Genomic DNA, 24,695 nt, shown 5'->3' with positions numbered 1-24,695 from the left:
ATGGGAGAGAGGACCCCACGGCCTCTGGGGACTTTAAGGAGGAGGCCTCCTTGGGGAAGCAGGAGGGGCCCTTCTGTCTCCTCTCCCCCCCACAGAGGCCTGGCTCCCCAGGGGGCAGGGCAGAGAGGGTGGTGTCGAGGCCAGGTGTGGTCCTGAGCACTTCATAGCACCCAGGGCACCTGGTACCTCTTACGGTTTGGAGCCCTCGCCCTGGCTAAGTGGGTATGTGACCGAGAGTGGGAAGGGGATGCGCCTGCGTGCATTCCCAGCAGGGGTGGGGTGAGGTGGGGCATGCATAGTGGTTTAGAGCACAGCTCTTGTGTTCTGGCTGTGTGGCCTTGGGCAATTTGCCTAACCAATTAGTGCCTCTATTTCCTCTTTTATAACAGGAGACTAAAAATACTAATACATTCCTCGTAGAGCTATGATGAGGATTTCATGAGTTAATAAGTGCAGAAGGGTTAGGACAGCATTATCACATGAAGGAATTACACAAGGGCTGGCTCTTAATATTATTACAGGCAAAAGATCAAATCCCAGCTCTGCCATGGACATGCTATGTGACTGAGTGCAGGTGACTTTGCCTTTTTGGACTCAGTTTCCTCACCTGTAAAATAGGATCATTTTGGCACGATCCATAGGGCATTTGTGAAGATTCAAGGACATGGGAAGGCCTCCCCCTGGTTCAAGGTTGGTTCTTGGTTATGTAAGGATGGGAGCCTCTGGGTATCTGCCTATATGGCCATGACAGGCACTCCTGTGGCCTGGACTCATGCATCCAATCTGAACGGCGCCCCCTTCTGTAGGACCCCAAAAGATCGGGCACAGCCCTTCCTTTCCCCCTATTTCCTGCTTCTTGGGCTGCAGCGCCACCTGCTGGCCCAAAGCTGCGTTGCATGCAGAGCCGACCACCTGCTTGGAGGGAAGGGAATACGCCCTTGAGCACCAGGTATGTGCATCACACACACACACACACACACACACACACACACACACACACACACACACACATGTACATACATATATATATGCCAGGGTAGGTGTCAGCCTTTTTCTGTAGAGACTGATCCTCAAGGGAGGTCACACAAAAACAGCTGTGAAGCTGGGGAGCTGGGGTTCACGTCCACACCCCTTCCCCGCGCCCCACCTCCCCCACTCCAAACACCCTTCTACAGTGAGTTCAATTTCTGGACCCTCCCTGCCCCTCTGCTTAGAGAGGAACCAGGACCTGAAATCAGGGTCCTGGAGAGAATATCAGGTCTGTTCCCCCAGGACCCAGATTGAAGAAGGAAGAGCACTAGACTGGGAATCCCCAGGCCGGGGTCTCACTCCGGCTCCCCCAACCAGTGGAACAACCTTTGCAAAATCCTCACCCGTTTATTTTAGCCCTTATCATTTTGAATATAGTCACTGAAGGGGGAGCACTTAACACGGGTGTTAGGTTCTAATGTGAGGAGAAAATGATAGAAATAGACAATTTTCTAAGACTTCAAAAAATCCTTTAAATCACTCATAAGTACAGTTTTCTGAATGAGTCTTTCATAGTAGTAAGCACACCGGGCATAAAGACGGGTAGTGTGTGGCAGCTGTCATATAGGTTTGCAAACTTTGATTTTCGATTCAGCTCTCATTCAGACTTGCAGGATTCGTCTTGCACACCCCCTGCATCTTGTTCACTGCAGGTCTTCTGTCCAGGCACAATAACCCACGCTATGTACATTGTTCTCCTTCTCTCTCTCTCTCTTTCTCTCTCTCTCTGGACACACACAGGTGTGCTTCTGAACTTATGTAATAAAAACAGCTAACAGTTATGGAATATTTACTATGCATCATCATAAAGTTCTGGGCCCTTTACCTTCATGAATTCATATCATCCTTCTAGAAATGCTTTGAGAAAAGTACCATTGTTACAGAGAGGGAAACTGAGGTACTGAGAGGTTAAGGAAGTAGCCCAAGGTCACACAGCCAGTGAATGGTAGAGTGTGGACTTGAAGCCAAGGAGTCTAAGACCAGAACCCACATTCTTTTTTTTTTTTTTTAAGATTTTGTTTATTTATTCATGACAGACACAGAGAGAGAGAGAGAGAGAGAGAGAGAGAGAGGCAGAGACACAGGCAGAGGGAGAAGCAGGCTCCATGCAGGGAGCCCGACGTGGGACTCGATCCCGGGTCTCCAGGATCACACCCTGGGCTGAAGGCGGCGCTAAACCGCTGAGCCACCCGGGCTGCCCCAGAACCCACATTCTTAACTGCCATGCCATCTACTTGAATGGAAGCCCTGTGGGAGCTATAGGTACCTGCCTGTGTGTCTGTTGTCAGCCCACAAGCTCCATTAGGCAGGCTAGCACCTGGTCTGGGTCATCTGTGTACTCCCAGTACTGGTCCCTTCCAGCCAGGACCCACTCTGGGCGCGTGCAGTAATTGTTGGACGCATGCACATGGCTCACTGAGCCCCAGCGTCTTCATCTGTCGGACACACATGACAGCACGTCAGATTGCTGGAGGGCCCAGTGAACTGTCGGCGGGCCAGCTCTCTTTAAAGACCCTCCGTTCTCCTTTGCCCACTTCCTGTTCATCTCTGTCTCAGGCTTTTAGTCTGCCCAACTGAGTGACCTGAACCAACCTGGAAGAGCTGATTATGTGCATATTCCCCAACTCTGCATGCAGTAACACCATATTTGTAGGTTGAAATTAGCAGCAGGGAGTGTATTTACACTGTGGAAATTGGTAATGGTACAAACAGGATAATTTCCCCTTAGAGATCTTAAGCAGTTACTACTGCCAGGAGAGAATGGATCCTCTAGACACCACCTTCAGGGAGCAGCACGGTAGAGTGATCATACCTATTGGCTCTGGAGCCAGACCACCTGGCTTCAAACTCCAGCCCTATCACTTACCGAGTGCGTTATCTGGTTCAGTTACTTAACCTCTCTGAGCCTCATTACCTTTTTCAGTAGGGATTCAATGCAAGCATCCATGTAAATGCTCTCTCAATAAGTGTTGTTTATTAATATTACAAATCAGCCTAGGAAGTGGTGGGACTTTCTTGTTTTTCCATCTGAGGAAAAGGGGTTGATGGAAACAGGGATCTGTGATGTCAAAGGGGAACCTCAGACAAGGGCAATGTATAACCCTAGGCTGAAGCCCTAATGGAGGGGTCTTGAACGCTGGCAGACCAGATCTTTGTAAGCGAGTACGGGCTGTGTGCATGACGAGTGGGTGCCAAGGATCTCCTTCAGTTCCAGGGCAAGGGCAGGAGGGGGTTGCTGTTAGCTCATAAGCCTGGGATGGATCTGGGGGAAGTAGGTGATCTAATCAACAATTCTCTCTGCCTTCCCCTCCCCTTTCTTGCCAGTGAGCACTCCTAGGGGGACGTTGTGGGGTTGGTGACATATGAGATGTAATGTATATGACAAAAATAGTACAAAAAGCGAGAAGGAATACAACTATACAGGAGTAACATGTTGGTATCTGCTATGAAGGGAGTATAAATCTGAAGTAGAATCTAACAAGCGAAGGTGTGTATGGTAAGCCTAAAGCAATCATTAAAAAAAAAGTGAAAAAAAGTTAAAGAAGCTGGAAGCTTCTAGAAAACTTTCAGGGCATATGTCTAAGCATGACTTCACATCACGCTTTTGTGAGCATTAAGTTAGTTAACTCATAGGAAACACTTGGAAAAGTATTTGGCATGCAGTAAGCATATAAATTTTAGTTGTTCTTTTTTTAAAAAAAATTATTTATTTATTCATGAGAGACACTGAGAGAGGCAGAGACATAGGCAGAGGGAGAAGCAGGCTCTCTGTGGGGAACCAGATGTGAGATGTGAGACTTCATCCCAGGACCCTGGGATCACAACCTGAGCTAAAGGCAGATGCTCAACCACTGAGCCACCCAAGTGCCCAAGTTTTAGTTGTTCTAATCCTCACAATAATTTTATGGGACAAGCTTCTTTAGTTTCCCTATTGTAAGGTAAGGAGACAGCCTCAGAGATGCTGAGATGCACAATAAATTGCCTGAAGTCACACAGCAAATAAGCAGGGGATCCAGATTAGAACTCACGTTTGTTAGACTTCAAAGCCTCATCCAAATGCATAGAGAGGCAGGTCTAAGGATTTTCATCACCATGTTGTTTTCAGTAGCTTAAAATCAGAAGCAGTGCAGATGTCCACCATCAGCAGCTTGTTCAGTAAACCCTGTCATGCCCAGCCAGGAGGTGCTTCTTGCTGAGTACAAGAAACGAGGTCACCCTGTACACAGGAGCATGGGACCATCTTTAAGACATTTTGTTCAAAAAAAAAAAAAAAAAAAAAAAAAAAAGACATTTTGTTCAGTAAAAAGGACACCTGAAAAAAAAAATTCCATAACCAATAGGAAACAAAGCCAAACATTCCATAAAATCTAAGAGTGCGTGTGTGTGACCTATAGAGGCTCATATGAAGCAGATGAAGGTGATTTAAACAATAGGATCTATTTATAGGACCCTCCCTTTCTTTAGACCTTTATTTTTGTTGAGTTTTGAGATAATACATGCTCAAAGAAAAAATTCAGAGTAGAGCAAAGTGTCAAGAAGAAAAGAAAAATCACCAGAAATCCCTTTCTCCAGAATTATCGAGGCTAACATGTCGGTATATGTCTTTATGGTCCTCTCTCTGTGTGACCGTGGATGTGTGAGTGTGCGTAGGCATATAGGTACATATATAGAGAAACATATCCATATGAATATGGGAATTCTGCCGCTGTAATAAAGTGTCCCCCACATCGTAGAAGCTTAAACAAAATAGAAGTTTATTTCTCTGCCTCATTAAATCTGGGTCCCAGGTAGATTACGGTGATTCCATAATCATCATGGTTGCAGTCTCCTCTGTATTCTTGCTGTATTATCTCATCCAGTGGCTTCCTCCTCATGCTCCAGGTCCAGCTATCACATCTGCATTTCCACCAGCAAGAAGGGGAAATGGGAAGTGGAGATCCCACCTCTTCCTTTTAAGTACACAACCTCAAAGCTGTGCACTGTTATTGTTGGTAACATCCCATTTGTCTAAATGAAATCACATGACCATCCCCGGGAGGCCTGGGAAATGCAGCCTTTACTGTGGGTAGCCACACACCCAGCTGAAAGTCAGGGGTTCTATGACTATGAAAGAAATGGGAGACTGGACGCCATAGAATTCCTTCTTTTAATAATAATAATAATATCTTCCTCCATCAAGACAGCACTATATCTTACATTCTAACCATGGAACCCTGCAAGAGGGCACTGGCTTGGGCCAAATTGCCAGTTGCAGTAGAGCAGACTTTCTTTCTTTCTTTTTTTTTTTTTTTTTCTTTCTTTCTTTCTTAAGGCACATCCCAGAGCCAGCTACTTCTGCACATAGGGAATTTTCAACTGAAAGCAATTTCAGTTGAAAGGCAGAGTCCTGGCAGTATCAACAGTTGCCGTGGTACTTCCTCCAGACTTTTCCCCATAAAGGTCATGAGGAGAATCAGGAAAGGCCATCCCGTTGCAAGATCAGAGTTGTAAGATGGTGATGTGTGTCATAGACCCTCTCTGGCAAGTTTTGGCCCCTCTGCTCGTCATTCTTAAAATGTTACCGTTAGGCTGCACATGTGTAAATCACTTCCTGCCTACAAAAGCACTCATTTCTTGTCCCTTCTTTTCACTTCCAGAGGAGGAGTTTGAGTGTGTGTGTGTGTGTGTGTGTGTGCGTGTGTACATGTTGAGAACATTTAAGATTTACTGTCTCAGCAACTTTCAAGTATACAATACAGTACTGTTAACTGTAGTCATCCCACTGCGCTGCATCCCCAGAATGCACTCATTTATAACCGTAAGTTTATATCCTTTGGCCAACATCTCTTTGTTCCTCCCTGCCCCCGCCAGCCCCCAGCAACCACCAATCTACTGTTTCTGTGAGGTCAGTTCTTTTAGATTCCTCATGTTAGATAGTACAGTAGTTGTCTTTCTCTATCTGACTTATTTCACTTAGCGTAATGCCCTCCAGGTCCATCCATGTTGCCACAAATGGCCAGATTTACCTTTTTTTAAAAGGCTGAATAATAGTCCATTGTGGATACATAATACATTTTCTTTACCCGTTCATCTGTGGATGGACACTGGGATCATTTCCATGTCTTGGCTACTGTGAATAATGCTGCGATGAATGTGGGAGGGCAGATGGCTCTTTGATATAGTTATGTTATTTCCTTAAGATGTATACTCAAAAGTGGGATAGCTGGATCCTATTGTATTTCTATTTTTTAACTTTCTGAGGCATCTCCATACTGTTCCACAGGGGCTGCACCGGTTTGCATTTCCACCAACGGTGCACGAGGGCTCCTCCTTCACATCTTCACCAAAACCTGTCATCTCTTGTCTTTTTGATATTAGCTATTCCAACAGGTGTCAGGTGATATCTCATTGTGGTTTTTTTATTTTTTTAAGATTTTCATTTATTTATTCATTCGAGATACAGAGAGAGAGAGAGAGAGGCAGAGACACAGGCAGAGGGAGAAGCAGGCTCCATGCAGGGAGCCCCACGTGGGACTCGATCCCGCGGCTCCAGGATCAGGCCCTGGGCTAAACCACTGAGCCGCCCGGGCTGCCCCTCATTGTGGTTTTGATTTGCATTTCCCTCATGATGAGTGATGTTGAACTTTTTTTCATGAACCTGTTGGCCATAAGTGTGTCTTCTTGGGAAAAACGTCTGTTCAGGTCTTTTGCCCATTTTTAACTGGGTTTTCTTTCTTTCTTTCTTTCTTTCTTTCTTTCTTTCTTTCTTTCTTTCTTTCTTTCTTTGAGTTGTATGATGCTGCCTCTTTCTTCCTACCTTTTTGCTGAATCTCTTCCAATTCTTAGCTTTTAAGGTCTCATGTCATTAGATTGGGCCCACTCAGGTAATCTAAAATAATCTGTTTTAAGGCCTGTAACCTTAACTCCATCACCAAGGTCCCTTTTGCTATGCACTGTAGCATATTTGTAGGTTTCAGGAATCGGGGTGTGTGCATCTTGGGAGGTGCCACTCCGCTCACCCCTAACCTTTTGCTGAACCCTTCTCAGGGAGAGGCACTCACTGTGCTGAGGTCTGGGAGGTCAGAGGTAAATGTCTCTCTGAGTACATTGCTCCAGAAAAAGGGTGGGAGGGAATGTCTTCCAGGGACCATCCCCCTTTTGGGAGTTTGGGTAGCCAGCTTCAGACTAGAGCAGCCCCTCTTGCTCTGTTTCTCTGGGTGGAGACTAGGACCCCACCCCTTCCCATATTCATATCCCTTCAGCTCCCATCCACTGCCCTGGGGTGGAAGGAAGGTCATTCTGTCCGTTTTCTTTCTTTCTTTTTTTTTTCATTCTGTCCGTTTTCTACACAGACCTTATGCTCAGTCATTCATCCATCTCCAGAAAATTCTAAGGAGACCAACAGGAAGGACAAATTGTGTATTTCAGTCTTCATGTTATCCTGGCTTTTTTTGCCCAGGGTGGCCGCAGAGCTCCTGAGATTGTTCACACCTGCTGTGGTCCTTGCAATGTCATCACACACACCCCGCCCCCACCCCCAAACCTCACATAGGCCAACACAACCCTCTACCCCTTCATAACTTTGGCCTCTAAGGTCCTTCCCTCGGCAGGCTGCCCCCCACCCCCCAGCGGCTCTCCAGGCTGGCCTCCACTCAGGGGCTGGATTGATGCAGACTGCTGCCCCCCCACCCCCTGCATTTGCAAGTGCAGTTTCCTCTGCCTGGAATGCACCCTCCTCTGCTTCTGGCTTTGCCCTCTTCCCTCCAACTGCCTGGAGATACCAGCTCGGGGTCATCTTAGCGGAAGCCCATCTGCTGCCACCCCAAGCTGAATCCGGAATTCTGAGCTCATTCTTCAGGGAACTTATTTCATTGGACCACAGAGATGGCACGTGACTCAGTCGCCTCCAAAGCAACCAGGTTTAAGCTCAGGGAGGGCAGGGGGAAGGGGGTGGAAGGGCCCTCCAGGGTCCTTAGTAGATGTTCCCAGAAAGTGGAAGCTTCTAATGACATTTATCGAGCACTTGCTGTTTGCAGGTGTGGTACTAAGCTCATTGCATCTGTTAGGTCAATGAACCCTCACAGCAATCCTGGGTGGGGTGGGAGAGGCTTTTTTTTTTTTTTAATTTATTTGAGAGAGAGATCACAAGCAGGGGGGAGTGGCAGGCAGAGGGAGAGGGAGAAGGAGGCTCTCCAAGGAGCAGATAGCACCATGTGTGGCTTGATCCCAGAACCCTGGGACGCTTAACTGACTGGGCCACTCAGTCGCCCTGGGAGATGCTCTCATTGTCCCCATTGTATGGCAGAGGTTGTAGAGAGTGGACTCATGCACTTTCACTTGAAGGCTGTCAATGTCACGAAGACTTCCAAGGACGGTGGGTGAAAGCAAAACCAGGGAAGCCCAAACACAAGTAAAAATGGGCAAAAGACCCGAATGGACACTTTTCCAAAGAAAACATACTTATGGCTGACAGGTTCTTGAAAAGAAGTACAACATCACTCCTGGAGGTGCCTTTTCCAAATACCAGGTCACTCGCCCTGTCACCTAGTCCTTGACAGAACACATTTGCATGGCTACATCCATACTCTGCACGCTCTCCTGCATCTCCTTTCTCTCTGTGTAATTAATCTTGGAACATCTTTTCACATCAGTACAGAGAGAGATCATCTCCTTGCTCATTATCTACTCCAACATCCTTTCTGGGAGGGAACGATTGAAAACAATCCAAATGCCCTTGTTAGGGCAAATGCAAATAAAAATTCTCCCTGATGCCAGAAAGGGAGCCATCCCCTCTTCCTTTCCTTAGAGCATTTAGTTTAGAAAACTTATAAATTCTTTCCCTGCTCCTTTCAGGTGTATTCACGTCTTAAAAAAAAAAAAAAAAAAAAAAAGCTGAATAAGCCTCTCATCAGTTTTACCACCCAGGATCACGACACAAGAGCCATCTCTCTGTAACATAAATTTGAAGAAAGTCAGTGCCCCCATCACCTAGTCTCTGGGGGAGGGTAGGAACCTAACATTAGTGTTCAGCTTCAAGTTGCAAGCAACTTCCTCATAAAGACATGAATTTCTTTTTCCTGCAGATCAAGATAGCTAATCCAGGCAGCCATCCTGATTACCGGGTGAATTTTTCAGGATGAACCATGTGACCCTTATTTGAGAACTAGCTATCGTTTGAGAATACAAACATAGTCGGCTGTACCCGCTGGAGGATGTGGAGGAGTCAGGTTTCTTTCTGCCCATTTACCGACCGTCTGTGATGTGCACCACAATCTGGTTTAATGTGTATTCAGTAATAAAAGTTTTCTTTTTCTTCTACTTTTGTGGAGAGGTTTTCTGTTTTTTTTTGTTTTTTTTGTTTTAAATTTTATCTCCAGTACCTTCAAATGTCTTTCTACGAGGGCTGGTTGCATAAATTTGGTACCTCCAAGCAATGAAATACTGTGTGGTCATGATCAAGAACCAGAGCCCTCTCTCCATTTTCAGTGTTGAGCGAAAATAAAGGTACAAAGTAGTCTGAAACTTTTTCTGGAAAAAGACTCTATATTTGTATTTGCATAATCTCTGCAAGTGTGAACAAGAAACTAATAAAAGTACTGTGTGTGTGCATGTGGGTGTGTTTGTTGAGAGGAACTGAGCAGATGGGGGGCAGGAGGAAAGGAATTTTTTTTGCTGAACATCATTTTATATTTTCTGATTTCTGGAACATGTGACTACATTATCTATTCAAAATAAATGAAAAGGAGGGCTGGTGGCAAGCAAACAAACCACCAAAGAAAAGAAGTCCCAGAACCAGACATTCTCTAAGCACTTGATTCTGTTCATTTCTGAGCTTAGCCTTGACCTTAGAACTGAAAATTGATTATATTGATCTTAGGTTCATGTTAGACATTTTTATGGGATGGCTGATATTAATGTAAGAGCAGAGAATGTCCATCTAAAAAAAAAAGTAAAAAAGAGAACAAAATAATAGGTAGCAGATGCACTTCTCCCCAGACTTCCCAGGATTTCCAGGGTCTGGTTCCCTCGCTTGGTGAGTGGGGGAGGAACTGGACTCCCTTCTAGAGGTTTGGTGTTGTTCCTCCCCCTATCATCTCTCTGCTAGGAGGTCACCCACTTTCCAAGGAGCAGAACCTCATGGGTCAGGAGGGGTGACAGGAAAGGGTGTGTGGGGTCCAGCGTCCATCTATCTTGGGAACTGAGGAGTCAAGACGCCCAGGATTCCACCCTTCGCCATCTATCTTGTAGAAGCTCCTCTGCGAGGAGAGTGAGAAAAAGGTTACAGGGCAGGGGTCGTCTCTGAGCCACCCTGGCCACTTCTAGGTTGTGTAGACTGTCCCTTTTGTCATTTCTGTTGGGCATCAGATTGGGAAATGGCCCAAGAGGGCTTGCTACATGCTGGGCGCTTCTCACCTTTGTCCCTGTGCTAAACCTATGAGGTAGGTGCTATTTATCACAATCCCCATTTTAGGAAACCGAGGTACAGAGAAATAAGTGACTTCTCCGAGGTCACACAGCCTGTGAGGGCTAGCTCACGCTCTCAGCAGTTTCCCTTCTGACGCCCCTGAGCCTGCCTCCAGCTGGGTGCTGCAAACCTGCTCTCTCTAAAGAGCCCACAGAAGTTCTGAAATGGAATTGCGGGCGCTGTGACGCGGCATGGGGTGGGGCTGCGCTTTGCGGGCCCAGGTCCCACGGGAGGCCTTGCGGCGCTCTCCGCCGTCCTAGAGGCGCGTTGACGGGGATGCCCAGGTCCTAAGCCTCTGCCTCCCAGCTCTCCGCCGCCTGCCCTGTGACCCCGGGCACGTGCCCTGCCCGGGTTTCCAGGTGTCAGTCACGGGAGCGGGTCGGGCCTGGTGCTAGGCCGCCGGGCGTCCTAGGCGGAGCACTGCAGGCTGCAGAGGTCGGCGGACGAGAAGAGCCGCAGCACGTTGACCAGCGGGAACATGAGCAGAGCTCCGAGCAGGGAGCCCAGCTGCACCGCCGCCCCGCACCACAAGAGGGCGCTGCGGCTGCGGTCGCGCAGGATCACGCCCAGCATCACCTTGACGTAGCTCAGACAGCCGATGAACAGCACCCACGAAGCCACCTGCGGGTGCGGGGCGGCAGAGATGCGGCGTGAAGGGGCCTTTGGGGCGAGCCCCGGGGGGAAGGGTGCTTGTAGGGTGACCTAACTGGGCTAAGAGAACCCCATGGAATAACCTTGAAGTTCAATAGAGTCTTTGGGGGTGACACCCTAGGGCTACGGGGGCCCCGGTGAGTTGACACACACCCCTAGGGCAAAGGAGAGCCCAATGACTCCCATGAGCGAGTCAAGGGCATCTGGGAGGCCAGGGCTGAGGTACACATGGCAAGAAGAATGTGGCATTCAGGGGAGAGGCTGGACTGTCACCTTGGACCAGCCACCTCAACTTCCCAAGCCTCTATTCCCAAATGAGCAGCAGTCCTCCCCCTGCCCAACCCTATCTGGGACTTCCTTCTGGAGCAAACACAAAGACTTTGGTGGGTAGAAAGGGCCTTGGCTAGCTGAGGGGTAAGGAGGGAGGCGTCTTCCCAGGCCAGATACTTACAATGAGGACCTCTCCACCCCAGTGGCCCTGCATGAGGGGGCAGGGGCTCATCACAGCCATGGCCATGTTGTAGGCTCCAAAGCCAGTCCCGAGCACTGTGAGGACCCCCAGGAATGGCAGAGACCTAGGACAGAGTAGAAGAGTGAATGTAGGAGTTGAGAAACCTGACCTCTGCCTCCCCTGCCCTGGATGCTGTGTAGAATGGTCAGCATCTCTAGGGTTAGGGGTTAGATCCATGTGGAAACTTCTAGGCCACCTGGCTCAAGTGGGTCAGCAAGGTTCCTAAGACTAGTCTAGGTCACTCTGAGCATTTGTGGCAGGAGAAACGGAATGGACTCCGTGCTACTGGCACCTGGTTCAGATCCTATTTCCTATTTAAGCTGCAGCTGCTCCCTAAGCCTGCTTCCTCACCTGTGCAATGAGCCTTGCCGGGATGTCAGAACCTGTAGGGCCTGCTCCTGGGCCCCACCCAGTGTTTCGTCTGCTGCCATTTCCTCCTGCAACCTTCCCAACCTCAGCCAGGAAGCTGAGCTGACTAGGAGGTGGCTTTGAGGCTGGCATTGGCACTGCAGGATGTGCTGTGCAACCTCAGTTGACCCCTTCCCTTCTGGTGTCATCTATAGCGTGGGGTCTACAGGATCTAGGGGCCCTGATGGCTGGCCTGGACACATTCCATGGGTGGCCTTCCACGTAGGTTCTATGTGACAACTGAGGATACTGTCCTTCATTTGGGGTTGTCACCCTGTGGCCTCCCTGTGCACGCTCTTCAGAAGACCATGACTGGTCTGTGGTCTTGGGTGGGAGAGGAGGGCCTGCCCCTGCCTCTAAGGACTCTTTATGCTCCAGGATTCTTGGAGTCCCTGGCTTCTAGACTGGATGTTTCTAACAGTCTGGGTGCCTCATATCCCACAGATCTCTGGCCTCTGTTTCTGCTTCCAGAAATGTCCAGCCTCCTTCCCCAGTTTCAAGCCCTAACAGAGAAAACTCAGCTTTCTGACAATGCTACATTTTCTGTCTAACTCTCCTAGTCTCATTCTCCCTCTTTCCTGGGCTGGGGGAGGGGATATGAGCATGTCAGAGGGGACCATGAGGGCAGGTGGGGGCAGAGTCGTGGCTGGGACATTGTAGGTTCTAAGGTCTCATGACTCCAAAGTCTGTGTTTCTCCTCCCAGGGTCTGAGCCCCTGCAGCAGAGCCACTTAGGTTGTGTACTAAAATTTGAAATCTCAGGTCTCAATCTAGGCTGGCTCAATCTGCATCTTATCAATTTGCCTAGCCACTCTTCCAGAACTGCAGCTGTAAAGGAGCCGGCATGAGCTGGAGACAGGAGCACAGGGCTGAAATCCTGGGAAAGAGACCAGGGGATTCGACCCTTTCAGCTCCTGCTTGCTCATTCCTCCTCAAGGGCCAGTGGCTGGTCAACACTTACACTGGACATGCCTTGCACAGGTACTGCTCTAAAGTCTTTACAGAATTAGCTCATTTGATGCTCCCAGCAACCCCAAGAAGTAGAACTATTATTATCATCCCCATTTTCCAGATGAGCATCCCCAAGGCACAAAGAGGTGAAGTGATTTGTTCAGTACCACCTCGCTAGGAAGTGGCCAAGTTGGGCTTTGAATCCCGGGGCCCTAGAATCCACTTTCTATAAGTGCAACCTGAGAGTTGGGGTTTGGAATTCTGACTTCTAGAATGAAGTGGATCCCAATAAGAGTTCCCCAGGCCCAGCTGGGGCAGACCTGTGAGGCAGAAACATGGAGAGGAAGCAGGCAAGAGGGTTGGCCATGGAGCTGAGGGTGGCCGATAGATGGTAGGCAACAGGCCCGTAGGACAGGCAGGAGTAGGTCTGCACGGAGGGCAGCACGCCGTTGGTGAGCCCATTCACAAAGGCCACCAGGATGTAGATGAAGGCCAGGTATGCTGGGTGGTCGGAGGCTGTTTTCTCCTCTGGATGCCCCTGGATCTTGCTGCTAAGCCTTGGACCTGGGGGGCCCAGGTCTTCCCCTTCCCGTGGCCGGATGGAGTGGAGTGTGACCTGGGAGGTGAGGAGGTCTTCTATGGAAGATTCCCTGGGCCTGGGCTGACGCTGGAGGAGAAAGAAAGCAGTGAGGCAGCAGGCCATCATGAAGGAGAGCAGGAGGAAGAAGACCAGGGGCGAGAAGTTGGCCGGGAGGTAGCGGCTTTCCAGATGGACCGCGGAACGCGTCGTCTCCATAAGATCAGACACGAAGGTACTGCTGGCTCCCTGGGAAAGAACAAAACAAGGCTCGGTCAGATCCTCTGGGGATGTCGGGACACAGGTAACAACAGTATTAATGATCATATACAATAAATAGCATGCATTGTTAATAAGTGAGGGATGAGCAGCAGACACAGGACATTACTCAGGTGATAATAAATGCTCATGTGGGCTGATGGCTCACTGGGCACCAGCACTTTGTGTCAGCTCGTGCATGCCTCCTCGCAGCCCTGTGCACTGGGCACCACTACCCCCAGTTTTGGAGGGTTTCGAGGTATCAGGATGGTTCTGAACCTGAAGGTCCTGGGGAGTATGTGGCAAGGCCAGTCCACTTGCTTCTTTCAGGCTTAGAAGTTCTACCTTTTCCCACGCTACTGCCCTCCAGGGCTGGCAGCCACAGATATAGTCAGAGGAGGGGCAGCCCCACCCAAAGCTGCCTGTGTGGACATGGCCTGGTGTGGCCAAATCTCTTCTCAGGAGATCCCATACACTTGAAATTTCAAAACATTTAATTGTCTTCAACTAATTCAAACACTGAAAGTGGTGTGCTGGCAGGGTATGGTAGCCCAGGGCCCCTGGTTCACACCCGCTGTTGGACTACTGTAGTTTGGACAATGCCAGGTGTTACGTGAAGGGTCTGCCAATACCCACTGGAAATAAGTTGGACATTTTAACAGCACTAGGCATTGAAACAATGTCTAAAGTCTAAAGTTCTGGGGATCCCTGGGTAGCTCAGCAGTTTGGCGCCTGCCTTTGGCCCAGGGCGTGATGCTGGAGTCCCAGGATCGAGTCCCGCATCGAGCTCCCGGCATGGAGCTGGTTTCTCCCTCCTCCTGTGTCTCTGGCTCTCTCTCTCTATGTCTATCATAAATAAATAAATAAATAAATAAATAAATAAATAAATAAATAAATAAATCTTTAAAAAAAAAAAAGTCTACAGTTCTTAGCCCTGGCAGTACATTAGCATCACCTGAGGATTTTTGAATAAATACAAGCTCACCATCCCTATTTTGCAGCTTGGAGATGCGAAAAGCTCTGAAAGTTAGGATTTTTTTCATGCCTCAGTTGGTGGCAATACTTGAATGCAGGTAGTTTATTTATAGTCTTCATCAGCCCACTGGGCACGAATGCCCCCCGGGCTGTAGGTGGTGGTGTTACTGTGTGAGACTGCTAGGTCTCAGGTGTTATTACAGACCGAGACAGGTGTTTCTAAAATCTGAAACTCCAGATTCCAACACACTTCTGACCTCAAGGATCTCAGAGAAGCCTCCCCCACACCCCCTACCGAGAGTCTTATTTCATTGTTTTGGATGGGGTGGGCCTCCCCTCCCCTACTGTGTTTCAGTAGCTCCCCCAGGTAGGTGATCTGAAGTGAGGCTAGGTCAAGAACACCCGTCTACCCAACAGCTGGGAAACACAAGCCCTCTGCGTGGTCTTCCCTGGGACCAAGCACGAAGCTCTGTAGCGGGTCATGCTCCAGGTACCTGTGGGAAGACCGTCTTCCTGGTGGTCTCAGGGCTTGGGGTGGTGTCTGATGGCTGAGTGACATTGACACAGGTGGTGAGACCCGAGCCCTGGGCAAGAGCCACCAGGGCAGGCAGGAGGCCGCTGAGTCCCTCGCCCACAAAGAAGGTGGTGAGGTAGTGGGCGGGCAGACGGCTCATGAAAGGCAGGAAGGTGACAGATGAGGTACAGTCCACCAGGGCCAGGAAGAAGGTGAGGACCATGAAGGCAATGCTGTGGTGGCCGTCCAGCACCCAGGAGGTGACATTCCAGAGGAAGGCGAAGAGGGTACAGGCGAGGGTGCCCACACCCAGCACAGTAAAGATGATGGGCACCTCCGAAAGGCAGCTGGGCTGGAAGTGATGGAGCAGGGTGACCAGGAGGGGGCCGATGTTGGCCAGCTGGATGACCACAGTGAGGTAGGAGGGAAGATACCACCCCTCGGGCAGCTCCGTCACCAGCAGGGGCAGCTCTACCCAGATCCCATTGATGGCAACCCAGGAGCCCATCCCAAAGGTGCAGACCAGCAGGTGTATCAGGAAGGCCATGGTGACGTCTGCCCTGCGCCGAAGGCCTCTACCTCTCAGATCAACCTGCAGTGGGGCCGATGGAGAAAAATACCAGGTGAGCAATGTCACGGTCACCATCTGTCAAAAGACTATGCTGTGGTGCCCAGGTTTTCCCTGATCTTTCCCCTTCTCATGAGCAAACTGGCTTTTTATTATAGGAAAACACAGACAAACTCTTTTATGACTAACTCTTCCAGAGGGGAAAGTTTTCCTAACCATGGCTTGTAATTCCAGAGACCACCAAAGAAAAGTCTGACACATTTAACCGCATAAATATGAAAACACACAAAAGTAATCAAATAACAAAGCACCTTCTTCCAAAAAAAAAAAAAAAAAAAGGAGAAATACCAACAGTTGAGATCAAAAGATGACAATCTGGGGGAAAATATTTGCAATGTAAATCAGAGACAAAGGGGTCATTTTCTTCTTACGTAAAGGATTTGTAGAAATTCAGAACAAGAAGACCGAATAGAAGAGTGGGCAAAGGATGTGCACAGTTCAGATTCAAAGGTACAAATAAGCCTTTTATTTTTTTAAGATTTTAATTATTTATTCATGAGAGACACAGAGAGAGAGAGAGGCAGAGACACAGGCAGAGGGAGAAGCAGGCTCCATGCAGGGAACCCGGTGTGGGACTCAATCCCCAGACCCTGGGATCACGCCCGAGCCAAAGGCAGATGCTCAACCACTGAGCCACTCGGGCCTCCCAACACATAAGCTTTAAACATACAAAAAGGTCTGGGTTTGGGGATCCCTGGGTGGCTCAGTGGTTTAGCGCCTGCCTTTGGCCCAGGGCGCGATCCTGGAGTCCTGGGATCGAATCCCACGTCGGGCTCCTGGTGTGGAGCCTGCTTCTCCTTCCTCCTCTGTGTCTGCCTCTCTCTCTCTCTCTCTCTCTGTGTCTATCATGAATAAAAAAAAAAAAAGATCTGGGTTTGTACCCAGCTCTGCCACTTGCTAAGCAGGGTGACCTTGGGCAAGTGACTTTGCCTCTCTGTGCCTCATTTTCCTCATCTGCAAATAGAGGATGAGAGGAGTCTTGACTTTATGGTTTGTAGTGAGATGCAAATATGTTAAAGAGTTAATGTTTTTTGGTGGGGGGGGGCACCTGGGTGGCTCAGTGGTGATATAAGCACCATTTTGGACTCACTGTGATAGAAGAACCATTTTGGAGAGAAATGTTGATGAGGCCAATTACCTCATTTTTACAGATGGGAAATAGGGCGAGCCTGGGGAGGCGGGATTTGGAGCAGGTCCTCTTGTGGCAGGTGGCCTCCTGAGCCCCCACCTCCACCCCGCGGTCTGATCTCTCAGTCTTGCCCAGTTCACATGGCCGTCTAACTTCTTTCTCTTTTAGAAGCTGCGGCAGCGTCCCTGTGGCTACGCCTCACCTGGGAAAGTCCCCACACCTCAGAGGCTCCTTCCCTGGTTCCCACACACAGAACTGACTCTCAGCCCCAGAAGAACTCCCTTCTTCCTCCCTCCATTGAGCAGAGTGAGGTCTGACCTGCTTTCTGCCCTGCTGCACCACCTTCTGTCTAGAGACCTTAGGCAGGTGGCTTAAGCTCTGGTCTCTCAGCTGTGAGGCCTGCCTGCCTAATGGCCGGGGACAGGTGTGGCTCTGGGCAAGCCGAGAGAACCCACGGAAGGAAGCTCCAGGCAGTTGGCATGTGGAGAGGACCTTTAGCTCAGGCCAGTTGTGCGCCATGCGCAGCTCCTCGGCTGCTCACTCCCACCTGAGACCAGGATGTGGTACAGAACAGATAAAATCCCACTAAAAAAAGAGCTGCCCTGAACCTGCTCAGGCAGCATTCTGGTGACATGATAAGGAAGGACGAGAAGGTAGAGGTTGAATGATATTCCAAGGCAGAGGCTGCTAGCTGCTTCCCATTACTCACTCTTCCCTTCTTCCTTAGTTGTCACAGAGACCAGATTTTGGGCTGGGCAAATGGCCACCAAGCTTTATGAGTCCATTTCCTGGCCTCCCTTGCAGTGGGGCATGGCCATCCGATCAAGGTAGGCCAAGGAGGTTGTGAAGTCTTAAAGGTGAGGGAGTGGACCTTCCTGCCCTTCCTCCATCCTGCTGTCTGGAACTCAGGTGTGATGGCCGGAACTCTGGTGGTTGTTTTGTGCTAAGAGGGATGGTGTGGGGGCTAGAGGGAGATTAGGGAGATTGGCTTTGTGGCACAGAGCTGCTGTACTGGTCCAGTTCTGCCTGGCACTGAACTCTTGTTTGTTCGGTGTTGTTGACATAGTAAATGAGCTTCTCTCTTGTTTAAACTACTCATTTTATATACAGCAAAACAGTGGCCAAGTGTACAGAGGTAGACATTCAAAGATATAGAGGGACTGGTTATAGTAGCCAAAAGCTAATGAGTACATTTATCTCCTTTACTCTTAATGTCCTAATTCAGAAATCCAGGTCCTACCCCAAATGGGATTTGATCTAAAACCAAAATCAGTTAGGATTAGCTGTTGAAATACACCATAAAGAGGCACTGAAAGGTTAAGAGTGGGATCCCTGGGTGGCACAGCGGTTTAGCGCCTGCGTTTGGCCCAGGGCGTGATCCTGGAGACCCGGGATCGAATCCCATGTCGGGCTCCCGGTGCATGGAGCCTGCTTCTCCCTCTGCCTGTGTCTCTGCCTCTCTCTCTCTCTGTGACTATCATAAATAAATAAAAATTAAAAAAAAAAGAAAGGTTAAGAGTAGACTTGTCTTCCAGAGAAATGCAAAGAGATGGAGGGAGGGACAGACGGAGAGAGAAAATGAGAGGGGGAAGAAGAGAGGGGAGGGGTAGAGGGAAGGGGAGGGAGGGGAGAGAGGGGAGAGAGAACAAAGAGCTCTCAATATGGGATTTGATGCTGAAAGTATAAATTAAGTCATTTCATATCGTCATTGATAGACATCTATACACGGATAGTCATGTTGATAGATACTGCAGTCCTCAGTGGAGTTGAATGGATGTCTGTATTCTGAATAACATTCCCCCACAGCCCCAGACATGCGGGAAGGAAGGGACAACAGCACAGTCCATGGTAGGGCAGTGACTCAGTGCTCTAGGCCTTGATGACAGGAAGTAAAGTAAAATAAACAAGGATATAGAGGAGGCAATAAATGATATTTCTAATAAGGAGGAATAAGTAAATAATGAAAGGGAGGAGGTGGATTTGCTGAAGATGGTTACTTTTATCATCTGAAAAGCTATTAAAATAATGAGAGTTCAGCCAGATGTCCAGTTATACATTTACAAATATGTAGTTTTCCTGCATAGAACCAGAAAATAAGACTTACTAGGGTAGTCATTTGGGCAAAAAGCTGGATCTCTGTTTTACTTCTTACCCCCCATCCTTGAAAAAAGAATCCCAGCTGGATCAAATGTTTAGCTATTTTTTTAATTAATTAAGAAAATAATAGGGGATCCCTGGGTGGCTCAGTGGTTTAGCGCCTGCCTTTGGCCCAGGGCGCGATCCTGGAGTCCCGGGATCAAGTCCCACGTCGGGCTCCCTGCATGGAGCCTGCTTCTCCCTCCTCCTGTGTCTCTGCCTCTCTCTCTCTCAGAGATATATATATATCATATATATATATATATCATAAAATAAATAAATAAATCTTAAAAAAAAGAATAAAAATGCCGCCCCCCCCCCAAACATATAGGTAGAAGGGATTGCTTGTGCAAATGTCCTGGGGCAGGAATGAGCCTAGACCAGTGTGGCTGGAGCAGTGGGCCCGATGGGGAGATAAGGGCAGATGGGCAGGTAGTCTGAGTTTCCTTTGTGTGCAATAGGTTCAATGCACCAAAAGGCTAAATCTCCACACCCCACAGAGCTGAGCTGTCTGGTTCTGATGCAGGCACCACCATGGCTGTGAAATTTGAGGGAAGTGATTGGGCTCTGTGAGTCTCTTCCCTGGGCTGGAAAACAGTCATGATGGTGGGATGGCCCAGCACCACCCATCTTCCCTGTGGCTTCCCTGCCCTGGCCTGCTTCCAGGCAGCCACACCAAATGCCCTATGCTCCTGGACCTGGGAGACACAATGACCCCATTGAGGGGTACGCAGCCATCGATGACAAAGAGGGGAGGTGTCCTAGGCAGAGGGAACTGCATGTGCAGAGCTTGGTGGCTTCAGAGCACTAAGGAGTAGCTCAGAATGAGTATGGTGGGAATATTTTTATAAAGTATGTATCTCTTTTCTCTTTTCCCTATAGTGACTTTGCAATTTTTGTCCATTCATTCGACTAGTGTTTATTGGGCACTTGCTGTGTGCTCGACAATAATTTTTGCTCTTGGGAAAGTGTGAGAAGTCACTAAGTGAAATAAAAAACAGAAACCTAGAACAAGTCAGTGGTGATAAGGGCTGTGGGAGGGAAGCAAAGTTGGGAGGAGCAGGTGATCGTAAATGGGGTTGTCAGAGGGAATGTGAAGGAAGTATGGGAGTGAACCAGGCCAGGGGAGAGTAGTGCAGGGGGAGGAAACAGCAAGTGCAAAGGCCCGGGGGTGGCACCTCACCTGCCATGTCCCAGAAACAGGTCTTGGTGTTGGAAGGCCAACCCAGAGGCCAGTGTGGCTGCAGCCCTGCAAGCAGAGGAGGTGGGGGGTTGGGGGTTGGGAGATGGGCAGGTCACATAGGGCCCTCTAGGCAAGAGTTTGGGTATTTTCTGAGCCCAAATCTCCATTCCTGGGCAGAAGGAGGACCAGCTCTAATTGGGTTTTAACAGAATCACACTGGTTGTTATGGGGAGAGTAATGGGGGGCCAGGGCAGAAGTAGGAGTGGAACCTATTAATCCATTAGGGAGCTGGTATAGTAATTCAGGCAAAAAACATAGTAATGCTAACAATGCCAAGAATTCTAAGGGTAGCTACCATTTATTACTGGTCAAGCACTTGACACACAATATCCATCAGATCCTCCCAATCATCCCCGGGTAGGCAGTATGAGGATCTCCATTTTATAAATGAGTTAAGGGGGCTCAGAAAAGTGATTTGCTCAAGGTCACCCAGCTGGTCATCTGGGAGCTGGGATTTGAACCTAGGCACAGCTGACTGTGGACCCAGCCTGAGCAGAGCCCAGGAGGGAGGGGATTATGAAGAGGTGGCAGGGGCCAGGTGGAGCAGGATCCCCTTCCACTCACCTCCAGCCTCCCCAACACGTGGGTTGGGAAGGGGAGAAATGGGGTGCTGGCCTAGGAGAACCTGAGAGAGATTTCAAGACTTTTCTGCTTCCTGGGCCCCACCAGCGACAGTGGGAGACCAGAAACCTAGGCTCTGGAGGAGACACTTAGGACTTAGTCCGCTCTATGGCAGATGGGCACCCACACGATGCCAGGACAGCCCCTGGCAAAGGTGTCTCTTTCCTTCGAAATCTTGTATCGAAAGCTGAGAGTCCCTGGCCCAAGGCAGTGGGGGTAGGAGGCCAGTGTGCCCTCAGTGTGTGGCTGAGCCACCTCCTGCCCCACTCCTGCCCCACCAGGACCATTGGAGCCCGAGCAGCCTCCACTCCTGGCACTTGTGCCTCTCTTTGCTTTGTTCTCGCACAATATTATCGAGCATCAGCCCACTTTCGGAGGTTTATCTGTGTCTTATCTTCTAAGTGCTGACCTCTCCCACTGGAGTATAATCTCCATGTGAGCAGAGCCCTCTCTTCCAGTGTCCAGGTGGCCACCTGGTTTACAAAGGGCTGGGCCTCCAATCGAGCCTGCCTCGGCCATGCAGCTTGAGTTGGCCAGGGCAGCCTGGACAGTGCCAGCCGGCAGGGTGGGCACTGTTTACACTCGATCCTGGACAAGGGTCTGAGTCAGTGTTGGCCTAGAGTCCTCTGTGAATCCTCCAGGTCCTCTCCCTCCTACTCCAGCCTGGGACCTGGGGCCTGGCCCGGGCCGAGGGACCTGGCCCGCCCTCATGGGGATGGTGGGGAGGTTGTCCAGATGGAGGCAGGATGGCTTTGAGTAGACGGAGGAAGAAGAGAGAGACCAAAGCCAGAAGCCAGAATGGGCAGAAAGAGGGACAGAGGCAAGGTAAAAGGAGGAGATGGGACAGAGAGGGCAGGGGCAGGAGGGGAGGAGGTGGATAGAGGAGCAGCTGGGAGTGTTGGAACCCTGGCACCAGCTCGGCCATGGCCCTCACCTAACTGCTCACATCCATTCATCTCTTACCTTTCATCACCTCAGAGTCCCCCGCCTCCTCCAACTCCACCTTCCCATCTCACAAATGTGGGGAAATGGAGGCCCAGAGATGAGGCAGTGCTTGCCCACACTGTGTCCCTCCCCCGCCCCGCCCCCCACCTCAGGTGGTGGTGGTCATCCAGGCCTGTGCTCAGTGGCTGTGTGTCCTCAGGCCAGCCGCTCACCCTCTCTGGGTCTTGCTTTCTCCATCCAAGAAAGGGTGTGGGGATGCCCCTGTCTTGTTGGGCTTGGCTGATAGGGAGGAAGCAAGGAGATAATGGGAGCCCCAGGCTGGCTGGCAAGGGACTTGACGTTCCCTTCCTCCTCCTCCCTCCCTCTCAGGCCCTGGAAGGGCTGTAGGCCTCCCACGAGGCTGACCTTGCCCTTGCCGAAGCAGCCTCCCCTCAACTCCCATCCCCACTCCCGGCCCCCGTGCCAGGCTGGTGAGGCTCCGGCCCAACCTGGCAGGAGCTGCCCTCTAGACTTCCCAGCGGCGTGGAGATACAGCTGGCCAGAGGTCAGTGGGGGACCCGTCTTCTAACCCAGGGAGGAGGGGGCTGAAGTCCACCCTGCCAGCCCCAACCTGACCACAGAGGAGGAAGCTCTTCTTCCCTTCTAACCCTCTGGCTTCAGCCCAGGAGTCCAAAACCAGGGGAAAAAACCCCACAGGCCCGCCGCTGTCCCCAGACAAGTACCCCCCACCCCCCACCGACCCCCGATGCCCAGTGCCAGCCGGCCCCTGGTATCTGCAGCTGACTCACAGGCCTGAGCCTCCGGCAAGGCGAGCTTACCTGCAGGTCCCGGTCCCAAGTGGCTCTGCCTGGGAGGGGCCCAGGCTGCCGGGTTAGTATTAACCTGCCTGGCCCCGCCCTGTGGAGGGGGAGGCAGGGAGAGGCAGGGGAGGGTGGGCGGGGCTGCCAGTGGCAGGCAGAGCCTACTGTGTGTCTGCAGGCCGCCCAGCCGCCCCATCCCCCGGATCCTGATGATAAACAGTAACAGGACGGGCTCACGTTGTCAGTGAGCGCTTCCTTGCATACTTCTTAGGAGGGTTGGCCCCTAAGAAGACAGAAGACCTGCCCAGGCTGCTCTAGCCTGACCCCAGGGCCACCATAACTCCTTCTACACAGTAACAGGGCTCTCCAGAACAAAAACTCTTGGTTCAAATGCTGGAGCTGAAGCAAGTCACTTGGAAGTGGAGGGTATTAATAGCATCCTTCTTGTGGGGCAGAAATCCTAATAGCCAGTGTGTGCCAAGCTGACTCTGTACCAGGCACTGAGCTTGACACGCATTAATACATTTACTTTTCACCATAACCTTTTGGGGTGTGGGGCGTGGGGGAGAGATGCTATTACAATCCCATTTTACAGATTAGGAAAACAGAGGCCCAGAGAAGTCAAGAGTCTTGGCCCAGGTGGTCTCTGATGTCCACTGATGAATACTGCTCAGACAAAAAGCGATAGTTCATATCTGATTAAATATTTCCGGAATCCTAGACAGTAAGCAAATATTTAGTTCCTGCGTTACAGATGGGGAAATTGAGACTCACAGAGGTCAGGTGACTTGCTGGAGGTGCCCTAGCTGGGAAATGCAGGGTCAGATTCGAGGCTGACTCCTACTGGCGCTCACACAGGGCCTGGCGCCTGGTAAATGCCCATTGCAGATTGACTTCTCCTGAGAATTCCGGCCGGCTTTTTGTTTGCCTTATTCTCTGAGATATTCATTTGCTTGATAAGCAATCACTCTCCAGGCAGATGCTTGGGATGAGAGGTGAGCAGACCACGGAGGAGGACCCCAGGCCCCTCTCTCAGCTGTCAGGGGCTAAGGGGCACTTTGGGTTATGGGAACCTAGGAATGTGCTCCCTAGGAGAGCCTCCACCAGCACATCAGCAGTGAGAGGCCGCTCCTGGCCCAGATCCCTCCCACCCACTGCGGTTCCTTTCCGATTCCGACTGTTCTCCCTTGGGTGGGATCCACAGCCCTGCTGGTGTGATCTCCCTTCTGGCCACCTCACCGGTGCATCTTGTTTTTTAATTTAAAAACATATCTTTATTATCAATCCTCAAGGACTCCCCTGTGGCTCACCAAATTAAAACCAAAAAAAAAAAAAAAAAAAAAAAGCCTAAGGGTCACATTTCTGTCCTTTCTCAGCTGGTACCAATAAACCTTGACAATTTTTATCACTTGCTCTTTCTTATATGTAGTCTTTCTTGCTTCCAGCCAGAACTGCTTACCATTCTTTAAGTATTTATAGTAAGTCTAAGCCACCAAAATTTCCATATGAATTCTTCTGTTAGAATACCCTTTCTGGGGCGTCTGGATGGCTCAGTCAGCTAAACCTCAGACTCCTGATTTTGGCTCAGGTCATGATCTGAGGTTGGGCTCTGTGCTGGGCCTGAAGCCTGCTTGGGATTCTCTCTCTCCCTCTCTCTTTGCCCCTCCCTGCCCCTCTTCCTCCCCCTAAAGGAAAAGAAAAAGAAAAAGAAAAAGAAAAAGAAAAAGAAAAAGAAAAAGAAAAAGAAAAAGAAAAAGAAAAAGAAAAAAGAAAGCCTTTTGCCTCATCTCTTTCCAGCACAATCCTATCCATATTTCAAAGCCAATCTTAAACGTTACCTCCACCAAAGGAACTTTTCTGGCTGTTTCTAATATA

General features: G+C 49.8%; 2 protein-coding genes across 7 annotated transcripts in view; one reads left to right on the top strand and one right to left on the bottom strand.

The window, feature by feature from the left end:
* Nucleotides 1-24,695, top strand: part of FAM110A (family with sequence similarity 110 member A) — a 146,151-nt gene that overhangs the window by 82,152 nt on the left and 39,304 nt on the right. Inside the window, exon 4 of one of the 2 annotated variants that reach the window (XR_012018438.1) lies at nucleotides 9,093-9,327. The exons of the other annotated variant lie outside the window; for it this stretch is intronic. The gene's annotated coding sequence lies outside the window, so the exon portion shown is untranslated. Of the gene's footprint in view, nucleotides 1-9,092; nucleotides 9,328-24,695 lie in introns of those variants that run through there. 2 annotated transcript variants of the gene reach the window in all.
* On the bottom strand, nucleotides 9,533-22,922 carry SLC52A3 (solute carrier family 52 member 3). Of its 5 annotated transcripts, XM_072800409.1 has the most exons (7): nucleotides 22,839-22,896; nucleotides 22,233-22,299; nucleotides 20,395-20,460; nucleotides 15,299-15,910; nucleotides 13,315-13,820; nucleotides 11,577-11,700; nucleotides 9,533-11,095 (listed from the first exon to the last, which is right to left on the bottom strand). In XM_072800409.1, exons 4-7 carry the CDS (start codon nucleotides 15,863-15,865, stop codon nucleotides 10,883-10,885), a joined length of 1,410 nt encoding a protein of 469 aa, XP_072656510.1. In that variant the 5' UTR covers nucleotides 15,866-15,910; nucleotides 20,395-20,460; nucleotides 22,233-22,299; nucleotides 22,839-22,896; the 3' UTR covers nucleotides 9,533-10,882. The 5 variants fall into 5 exon arrangements, with proteins under 5 accessions (XP_072656510.1, XP_072656512.1, XP_072656514.1 ...); XM_072800411.1 differs by lacking the exon at nucleotides 22,233-22,299 and having other exon boundaries at nucleotides 22,839-22,886; XM_072800413.1 differs by lacking the exon at nucleotides 20,395-20,460 and having other exon boundaries at nucleotides 22,839-22,855.

The sequence above is a fragment of the Canis lupus genome, chromosome 26 (genome assembly GCF_048164855.1).
Source record: "Canis lupus baileyi chromosome 26, mCanLup2.hap1, whole genome shotgun sequence".
Taxonomy (NCBI): Eukaryota; Metazoa; Chordata; class Mammalia; order Carnivora; family Canidae; genus Canis; species Canis lupus.
This window is presented reverse-complemented; position numbering and strand designations above follow the sequence as displayed.

What these genes read in the sequence shown, in the direction of transcription:
- SLC52A3 (XM_072800412.1), bottom strand. Translation starts at nt 15,865, where the DNA reads ATGGCCTTCCTGATACACCTGCTGGTCTGCACCTTTGGGATGGGCTCC. An exon ending in GGAAGACGGTCTTCCCACAG is followed by an intron (nt 13,821 to 15,298) that starts GTACCTGGAGCA and finishes GTTCTTTCCCAG; the next exon opens with GGAGCCAGCAGTACCTTCGT. An exon ending in GGGGTGGAGAGGTCCTCATT is followed by an intron (nt 11,096 to 11,576) that starts GTAAGTATCTGG and finishes CCGCACCCGCAG; the next exon opens with GTGGCTTCGTGGGTGCTGTT.